This window comes from Gymnogyps californianus, chromosome 29 (assembly GCF_018139145.2).
Source record: "Gymnogyps californianus isolate 813 chromosome 29, ASM1813914v2, whole genome shotgun sequence".
Lineage (NCBI taxonomy): Eukaryota > Metazoa > Chordata > Aves > Accipitriformes > Cathartidae > Gymnogyps > Gymnogyps californianus.
In genome coordinates, this window is record NC_059499.1 from 405,768 (window position 1) to 415,239 (window position 9,472).

A 9,472-nucleotide genomic window follows, 5' to 3' on the forward strand; every position below is an offset into this window, starting at 1 on the left:
GGCCCGCTGCCGGTGCCGCTGCCGGTGCCGCTGCCGGTGCCCGGGCGCTGTCCCCGGTGCTGCCCGCGCTCTCCGCGGTGCTGGAGCCGGCGGCGGCGGCGGCGGCCCGGGCGGGGCGGCCCCGGGCGGGAGGCGGTGCCGGGCGCTGCGCCGGGGCCGCCCCGCGCTCCCCGCTCCGCCACCGTCACCGCCGCCGTCAGCGTCCCCGGGGCCGCCCCCGCCTCCGCCCCGCCGCGTCCCGGGGACACCGGGGGAGCAGGGAGCACCGCGGCGGGAGGGGGGGGGGGGCCGCTCCACCGGGGTCCAGCCCCCGCCGGCCCTGCTCCCTGCACGGTCCCAGCGGGGCGGGGGAGCCCCGGGTCGGGAACCGAGCGGGGAGCGGAGCGGGGGGGGGGAAGCCCCCGGGCAGATCCCGGGCCCCCGGAGCCCCCCCGCGGCACCAGAGCCCCCCCCCGGCCCCGCCACACACGAGGGAGGGGGGGGTCTCAGGCCCCGGGAACCCCCCGGGACCTTAGGGACCCCTCAGGCCCCCCCGCGCCCCCCCCCGCCGGTGCCCCCATCCCCCTCCCGCCACGTGCCCCCCACGTGACCCCTCCCGCCCAGGGGCGGGGCTCGCCCCTCCCTCTCGCCCCGCCCCCTCACTTTCCGGGGTGCCTCCCGGCCGTCACTTCCGGTTCGGAGGCGCCCCCCCCCCCCCCCTCCGCCCGGTTGCGCGAGCGCTTCCGGCGGTTGCGGCCCCGCCCCTTCCGCTGGCGGCGGGAGGGGTCACTTCCGGAGAGCGGGGCCGTCCCGCCGCCATCTTGGGCCGGCTCCGGGGGGCTGCGGCGGCGGCGGCGGCGGCGGAGTGGGTCCCTCCATGGGAAGATGCAGCGGGCGGGGGCGGAGGAGGCGGCGGGGTCGCAGGCGGCGGCGGGGGGGCCCGGGCGGAGCGGGGCCGAGGTGGCGGCGGCCCCCGCCGGGCGGCTCCTGAGGCGGGAGCTGCGGCTGCTCGAGTCCATCTTCCACCGGGGCCACGAGCGGTTCCGCATCGGCAGCGCCTGCCCCGACGAGATCAGCTGCGAGTTCGTCCCGGGGGCCGGGGCCCGCGCCGGTGCTTCCTGCTCCCGGGGGCCGCCGCCGGGGCCCGTCCGCATCCACTGCAACATCACGGTGAGGCCCGGGGACACACACACACACACATACCGGCCCGGTGCGACGGGCCCGGGCTCCGGGAGGCACCCGCGGGGGTGGCCCTGGGACCAAGAGGCCACCCCGACCCGGTTCAGGGAGCCAGCCGGAGCCGGGGCTGGGGCTGCCGACCGTTGGGCGAGCACGGCCCGGTGGAACCCGGCGCCGTTGCGGGGGTGGCAGGGACCGGCCCGGCCCGTGGGGCGTGGGGCGAGCTGGACCCGGGCCCCACCGTTCCCCGGGGTGGCCGGGGCTGGCTGCGGGGCACGGGGGGGACCGAGGCCAGGCTTAGGTGGGCACGGGGGTGAGGGGGGGGGAACTGCCTCCGGTCCCCCCACCTCCCCCGGGCCCGTGTGAGTGGGGTGCGAGCCACGCTCAGCCCCCGAGCTCCACGGGGCTGCCTTCACCGGGAACCGTCTCCCAGCAGAACAAACCCCGGAGCCTTCACCCTCAACCGGGGGTGCAGCTGCCTGGTAATGCTTCGGGGGGGGGAACACAGGGGGCTGTCGCCATCCTGATGGCCCCTTCCTCCCCTGTATGAGACTCTGTGCCCCCCTTTGCTGGGCTTGCCCCGGGGTTTTTTTTGGGGGGGGGGGGGTTCCCCGGTGGCTCTGACCCGCGATGCCCGGAGGAGGGGGGTACCCACGGCATCAGCGTTTGCCTCTTCCCGTCCGCTCTGGCTCAGCCTCGCCTGGGTTTTAGGGGATCCCGGTTCTGGGTCGGTTTGTAATGGGGTGCAGATCCCATCTCGCGTGGCGAGTTCCAGCTGGTATCGCGGCTCCAGACGAGGAGCGGCAGAAGCGTGGAAAGCCCCCGGTGCCGACGCCGAACGGGGCCGGCGTCCGGGATTTTCCAGAGGGGCGACTTGGGAGCGTCGTCAGCGGCTTTGCCCTGGATTAAAGGCGCCTGCTCGGCCTCTGCCCCTGCGCGGGTGCTGTCGGGTCGTGCACGCCTGATTCTTCTCCTGCGGCGCTTGTGGTCCAGAGCTGGCGAGGCGAGAGGCCCGCGGGGCAGCCTGAAACGCCCGTGGTGTCTTCCCTTAACCGCTTTTTCCCACTCCCAAAGGCCCCGGCAACCAAAAGGATGGCCAAAACGTCACCACCCTCCGTATTCCACCTTGCTCCCCCCGGGCTGGGGGGAAGCGGCACAGAGCTGAGCCAGATCAGCACGGTTGGAGCCGGGGTTTGTTTTGCCCTCGGCCCCGGGATTAGCCTGGAGGGTGGATGCAGTCGCTCGCTGGCCGTTCCGCTGATCTCTGCCGTCTGGAGGGATCCGTTTGCGGGAGACGTGGGGCTGCAGCTCCCTGTCCTGCCTGGTTCGCTGCTCTGTTCCCCGTCGGCTGCATCGGTGGGACGGAGGCAGTTGCGGCAGCTCAAACACCACCTTCTCCTTCTCTCCAGGAGTCTTATCCAGCTGTTCCCCCGATATGGTCTGTGGAGTCGGACGATCCGAACCTGGCAGCTATCCTGGAGAGGCTGGTGGAAGTCAGGAAAGGAAATACGCTGGTGAGGGGGCACTGCCTGGGGAGAGGTGGTGAGAGGCTGGCTGCTTCGGGAGGGTAAAATCCCCGCTGCGTGCCTCCAACCGCCCGAGGCGGGGGGGTGCGTCTGATCTCATAAGGGTTCAGGAAATTTGGGATGAGCAGCTCTGAATTCCCTTGAGTTTGATCCTGGGGTGTGATTTATCCCCCCGCCCCCCGTGTCGTGCCGCTGCTCGGAGCAGGAAGGAGCGGCCTCTGGGCCTTCGCTCGCTCGTTTGCGAGGGAAAGCATTGCAGCGCTGAGGCTTAGCTTGGCGTGTGGGTCTCTGCGCTTCTCTGACGCTTGTCTGCTCTCCGGACAGCTTTTGCAGCACCTGAAGCGAATAATCTCCGACCTGTGCAAACTCTACAACCTCCCCCAACATCCAGATGTTGAAATGCTGGACCAGCCTCTGCCGGCAGAACAGGTGAGTGACTCGGGAGGAGACTTTCGAAGCTCATAAAACGAGTTCCCTGGAGTTTGTTTTAGAGGCTGAGGCTTCCTCACCCCCGAAGGAGGAACGCAGCAGGTGAGGTGTTGATCTCCTCTCCCTGGGCTAGATTCCTGTCCTGGGTGATGCCAGCCTCCTCCGTTGGGCCTCGGTGCTGTTTAGCTGCTCTGCCGTAGTTTCCTATAAAGGTTCTTGGCTTCACTCTGCTTTTAACTTGGTTCTGCTTGTAAATCTCTGTTGAACCTTGCCTCAGAAGTGTCTGGGAAGGCAGGAGAGCGTTGCCCCAGGAAGCTGACGGTGCCGTCTTCGTCTCTGTCCTTTTTGTCCCCGCAGAGCACACAGGAAGAGGTGTCCTCTGAAGAGGAAGACGAAGAGATGCCAGAGGTAAGTGCCGCCTCGCCGTATGAGGAAGTACACCGGAGAGCTGAGCGCAGGGAGATGCCCGCCGAAAGGTGCGAGGGCACGGGGATCGTGTCTGGGAGGAGCTCGTGGAGTCGAGACAGGGAGGAGCCCGCTGTTTGCCTCAAAGGCTAGATTGTTCTCGGTGTTTTGGTGCTGAGGTCCTGAGCCGTGGATGGGAGCGGTGTTCACAAACCACAGGGGATCGCAGCAGCCGAGAGGCGTAGCTGCGGCCTCCAAAGGCACGCAGACGAGCTGAGAGTGGAGCCCCTTGGACAGTTTCTCTCTCAGCTCGCGTTGCTGTGCTCTAGAGCCTGAAATTTACTCGCGAGCGATGGGATTTCCGGGTTGCCGTTGCTGGCGGGGAAATCACACCGTGGAAATGGGACTCCCGCAGAGAGGATTAGGTAGGATGGCTGAGTGTGCGAGCGAGCTAATTGGCAGGAGCGGCAGAGGCAGCCATACTTCACTGCAGGCTGAGAATATCATGCTGCAAAACCCACAGGCTTCGGTTGTTTGGTTTGTGGTTTAGAGATCTCTAGAAGCGGGTGGAATAATCTTGAATCTCCATGGTGACGTTCGGCGATGCCTCGCACACTTCTCCTGGGGCGTGAGAGGCACGGGCACCGAGTCAGCAGCACCGCAGAACCCGGGGGCAGGTCACTTAGCAGCAGCATGCCTAGCAGTTGTTGGGGTTTTAGCAAAGTTAATAGCTTGCTAAATCAAGGCCGGCCTTTGCCGGAGTCCCCGGAGAAAATGAGGAGGCTTAAACTGGTACCAGCATAACCTCGCGTATCTGCAAACTTGCTGCTTCATGGCAAATTTGTGATGTGCGAGTCCTCACGCTCCTGTGGGCTGGAAAAGAAATCCTCTGGAACTGAGCGTTCCCCCTCGTGCTTTCTGCTAACGCCGTGCGTCGTCGTGCAGGGACAACGCTCTCGTTTAGAGCGAAGGTTTCTTGCTGAGCGGTTAGATTTGTTGGGCTGTGTTGGAAGAGCAGAGCAGCAGAGCCGTGCCCTGGTGCAGAGATGCATTATGCAGGTTAATCCACTCGAGGGATTTTCTAGGAGGATCTCTTTTCCTGTGTGACAGTCTAAAAATGTCAAAGCCCTTCCAAAAATGCTGCTCATCCAGAATAGCAGCGGCTAGCCTGGAGAGGCCGAAGTAAACACTTGTTCAGAAGATTTAATACCAGCGCTGGAGCTGTGCGTACCCACAGCTGTCTGCAGGCAGCTGAACCCTGTGTGCTGACACAGCGCCGTAGCCACTGCGCGTGGGGAGAGACCTCCGCAGTGGCCCCTGATTGCTGTGACTGGTTTTTACTGGTTATTAACGTTGGGGTCTTGCACACGGCAGCCTGACGAGTGTTGTTGTGGAAAGGGATGAAGAGGCAGAGCCTCTGCCGGGGTTAGGGAGAGCATCGGGGGCGTGCTGCGCGGTGGAGAGCCGAGCTGATCTCCAAAGAGCCTCCAGACGCGCTGTGAAATGTCGCCTCTTTTTGAGGGGAAAACGTCCTGTGCCACTGAATTTTGTGCGTGAGGGTCTCTTCTTCTTGTGCCGCTGGCAGCCTGATTCGTGTTGGGTTCTTCCTCGTGCAGGGGGATCGGTGCGGCCCAGCAGCACCGCGCCGAGCGTCTGCGCTTTGTCCCGGCTGTCCAGAGACGTGGCGCGGGGCTGCTTGAGCCCCACGCGTGTGCCGAGATGCAAGCGCCCTTCGGTTACGTGGGGCTCGTTGCGGAGCATACGTGAGGTTAATGGCTAATTATAAACCGGCGTGAGACTTGGCAGGGAAGAATCGAGCCGAACAAAGAGCTTGTATGAGCCCAATTTAGTTCTGGAAAGGGAATTGTGCCGCTCTGCCTGCTGCCTTTGGTACGGGAGGGTGGTGGGGGCCCGGTGCCTGAAACTTCTTCACTGAGCGTGCCCAGGGCTTGTGTCTTCCACCCAGTTTGTGCCTCGGATCAGGGCTTGGGTCTTCCTGGGGAGGGAGAGTGGCACCGGGAATCCTTTCCGGTTCAGGGCAGCTTCCGTCTGCAGTACTCGGAGCAGGGAGGAGCAAAGACGCGTCTCCTACTAGCTCCCCTCTCCCCTTCCCAGGACACTGAGGACTTAGACCACTATGAGATGAAAGAGGAAGAGCCGGCAGATGGGAAGAAGACAGAGGATGAAGGCATTGGGAAGGAGAACCTGGCCATTTTAGAGAAAATAAAAAAGAACCAGAGGCAAGATTACTTAAATGTACGTGTCACCCGGCGGGCGGGCGGGTTGGGGGAGCAGAGGGACCCAAGGGTGAGAGCGATGGAGGGACCTGCTGGCCCTAAATCGAAGGGGCCATCTCTGGCCAGCGGTACAGCAGTGGCTCTCGGGGGCTGGCGTGGGCGATGCAGAGAAGGCTGTGAACTGCCTCTGCAGCTCAGGGAAGTAAGCGCAGGCCTCGGGTGCCCCGAGGCATCGGTGCTACGTGGGGCAGCCTTCCTGCGGTGAGATCTGGAGTTCCCCTCTGCTCCCAGGAGCTGCACCTCGCTTTGGGCCGCGGTGGTGGCTGGTGGGTTGTGCTTTTCTGCTCCTGGGCTGAGATTTTTACGCAGTTGAGAGGGCACGGAGGCGTTTGCTGCTGCAGCTGCGCAGAAAGCAGGGGCAAGGGAATTTGCTGTAGGGGGGAAAGGGGAAGGCTTGAGAGGTGGGGAACACGGTAAGGTCTAGTTTAGAGGCTGGACGGGAATTCTAGCTCAGGTGTTGGTTTCGTAGAGCAACAGCCATGGTGGGTGCAGTGTAACAATGCAGCTTCCCCCCCCCTCCCAAATTCCTCGTAGGGTGCAGTGTCTGGGTCTGTGCAGGCCACCGACCGGCTGATGAAGGAGCTCAGGGATATTTACCGATCACCAAGTTTCAAGGGCGGTAAGTACTGCGGGGAGCTCGAAGGAGGGGACTGCCGTTCCGCTGTTCGTGCCAGGGTTTTCCTCCTCGTTCCGGGTGGCACCTCATGGGCCTCAGAGCTGCTCTGCTCTGCTCAGCTGGGGAGAGGATCTCCGGCCTTCGGTGGTTGTGGCTCTGTCAAGAGCGAGCAAAACTGCCTTACCATCTCTGTCCCCTGCCAGTGCTGGATGGAAGTGAGGAGCGTGCTGTGGCGGGGAGGGTTATCTGGCTTTGTGGGTGATGGTGTTCCTGCCCCTTTCCCGAGCCCAAGGACTCGGGAAAGAGCAGCTGTAGGAAAACTGCTGCCCTCGGGACGGTCCTTCTGGATAAGCGCTGCTTTTCGGGGGTGGGGGGGCTGAGGTTGTGCTGCAGGGCCGAGGGAATTTGAAACCTGGGTGGTGGCTCGACCCCCCGTTCGGTCTCTCCCCGTAGTAACGCGCCTCTTCTCTGCCTTGCAGGATACTATGCAGTTGAACTAGTGAACGACAGCCTGTACGATTGGAACGTCAAACTCCTGAAGTAGGTGGCATAGCTTAGGATCGTGCAACTGTGGTGGATCTTGGTGGCGGGACCAAAATGTCCCTGTGAGCCAGAGGGGAAGTGAGCAGGGCAGGGGAGCAACTGGCAGACCTGGGGTTAGCCTCTCTCGGGCAGCTTGCTTGCTGTCTCCACATCGGAAAGGAGATGACATCTCCAGAGAAAGATGAGATAATTTGAGGGCTCTGCAAGTCTGTCTGCTGTTCCTAGAGTCCTGGAAGAGGTGCATCAGACAAAACCCCGAGCTTTCACACCCTCCAGACACCAGTGCTGCCTTTTCCTTGCGCCAGGCAGTCTTTTATTTTTAAGCTGGCAGCATGCAAAAAGGGTGTGATGGTCTTCTCTGCAAACCGGGAGCAGAATGCTGACAGCCCGTGCTGTCGCTGCCCTCTGGGTGAGACCCGGAGGGCCCACGTGGCAGCCAGGTTGTGCAGGTACAGTAGCTCTGGGGTTCGCTGGCAGTGAGCGTGGCTGACTCGAGGTGCACGACCTTGACTCTGACCCTCTGGGCTTTTTCCTTCGGCAGGGTTGACGAGGATAGCGCTTTGCACAATGATCTCCAGATCCTCAAAGAGAAAGAAGGAACAGATTTCATCCTCCTAAACTTCTCCTTTAAAGTAAGGCTTCCCATACCTCCCCCTCCTCGAGATACCTCCGCCTCAGTGGGTCGTCAGAGAAGACGTTTCTCAACGGCTTTGCTTCCCTTCTCTTCTTCCAGGATAACTTTCCTTTTGATCCACCGTTCGTAAGGGTCGTGTCCCCGGTGCTGTCAGGGGGGTAAGTACCTCTTTGCCTGTCTGCTCACCGAGGTCTCCAGCAGTTTTCTCTAAGAGTTTATCCAGCGCTGCGCAGCTCCGTAATCTCCCTGACAGGAGTTTGCAGTAGCTCTCCCGGGAAGCGTAGACAGGGGTGGCGGGGGTTTTTTTGGTGCATTTTTCCATCTGAGATCTACTCTGAGAAAACTGTTCGTCTCTGGGTTGAGGCTGTGTGTCCGTCTCTGACGTAACTTTGTCCAATTCCTTCCCCAAGGTATGTTCTGGGTGGCGGTGCCATCTGCATGGAGCTACTTACAAAACAGGTGGGTACTGGTCGGCACGTGGACTTGGGTAGCCGCTGCTGTCTGCCGTGCTTCGTATTCCTGTTGCGGCCGAATCCTGCCCGTACCCCTGCCTGCCAGCTGCCTGGCGTGGCTTTGCGATGCCCGTGCTGGGCTCGGCGAGGCCCTTTTCGTTGCTGCGGGGAAGCGCAGCCCCCGGGCAGGGTCTCGTCCGCGCTGGCCTCACTGCGTTGCGCTCTGTCCCTCAGGGCTGGAGCAGCGCCTACTCCATCGAGTCGGTGATTATGCAGATCAGCGCAACTCTGGTGAAAGGGAAAGCGCGAGTACAATTTGGAGCCAATAAGGTAAAGCTCCGGTCAGCGTAAGAGAACTTGAGGGAGCGGTCGGTAGCGGGATGGAGGCGGATGAGCGGACAACCGGCTCTGGCGACGCGGTTCGGGTGGGGACGGCGTGTGGGATGGCTCGCGCCGGGTTCTAGCTGGACTGACGGTCGCCCTGGCTTCCCTTGCAGAACCAGTACAGCCTGACAAGAGCACAGCAGTCCTACAAGTCTCTGGTTCAGATCCACGAGAAGAATGGTAAGGGCTGAAGGAGAGGGCGTGCGTTTCCCCTCGCTAGGCCGAGCGTCCAGATGACCTGCCGGAGGTTTTTTTTTTTTTTTTTCCCTGCCCCAAGTGCAGAGATGACCTGGAGCGAGACGACAGCCGCCGCTGTCTTAACGCAGAGCGCGTGGCTGCAGCGTCCCTCTGGCCCTTCCCCGCCGCTCGGTGCTGGGCTCCCTCGGCTATAACTAGAGACGGCGCGTCATTATCCGGGTGCTGTCGGGAAGTAACCCGGAGAGAAAGCCTCCCAGTAACCTGGGAGCCGTGGCCCTTTGGAAATGGGACTCGGCCTGCTTGCGCTGCCGCTTTCGGCAGCTTTTCCAGCTGTGCGTTTCCAGGCGTAGATTCGCGTTCCCCGTACGGCTTCGTCCCTCACGGATCTCTCTTCTTCTTTCAGGCTGGTACACACCGCCCAAGGAGGACGGCTAGCGCGGACGCTGCAGGACCGGTCTGGTTATCTTCTGGATGCTCTACTTGGATCTTAACGATGCCTCTTGGCTTTCTCCCAGGATGTAATAGCTCTGCCTGTTGCAGGACAATAATGGCTGTTAAAAACTCTAAATAAAACTGTTTAAGCAGTTGGACTGACCTAAAACACTTGCTGGACCCTTGCTAGCAGGCATTCTTGTTAAAACAAACTTTTGAGCCTCTTGTATCGCTGGAAACTTTCGACTCTACTCCAGTCTAGAGCGTCCTCCTTACCTATGCTATGGATTTAATTTATTTTCTTATTTCATGTACACTGCTTTTTTTTTGTTACAGTGTATGATGGATGTGTATGGAAAATGTATCTTTGGAGAAAAATTACAGTTTGTTAATTTGAA

The 9,472-nt window shown here is 61.8% G+C and overlaps 1 protein-coding gene across 1 annotated transcript; it reads left to right on the forward strand.

The window, feature by feature from the left end:
- Window positions 1-864: 864 nt before the first annotated feature.
- On the forward strand, window positions 865-9,472 carry UBE2Q1 (ubiquitin conjugating enzyme E2 Q1). Its single transcript, XM_050912371.1, has 13 exons — window positions 865-1,149; window positions 2,568-2,672; window positions 3,009-3,113; window positions 3,471-3,521; window positions 5,634-5,774; window positions 6,350-6,434; window positions 6,911-6,971; window positions 7,516-7,606; window positions 7,708-7,766; window positions 8,019-8,067; window positions 8,295-8,390; window positions 8,558-8,624; window positions 9,046-9,472. The coding sequence occupies exons 1-13, from the start codon at window positions 865-867 to the stop codon at window positions 9,075-9,077; spliced, it is 1,227 nt and encodes a 408-aa protein (XP_050768328.1). The 3' UTR covers window positions 9,078-9,472.

What these genes read in the sequence shown, in the direction of transcription:
- UBE2Q1 (XM_050912371.1), top strand. Translation starts at nt 865, where the DNA reads ATGCAGCGGGCGGGGGCGGAGGAGGCGGCGGGGTCGCAGGCGGCGGCG. An exon ending in TCAGGAAAGGAAATACGCTG is followed by an intron (nt 2,673 to 3,008) that starts GTGAGGGGGCAC and finishes CTCTCCGGACAG; the next exon opens with CTTTTGCAGCACCTGAAGCG. An exon ending in AGCCTCTGCCGGCAGAACAG is followed by an intron (nt 3,114 to 3,470) that starts GTGAGTGACTCG and finishes TTGTCCCCGCAG; the next exon opens with AGCACACAGGAAGAGGTGTC.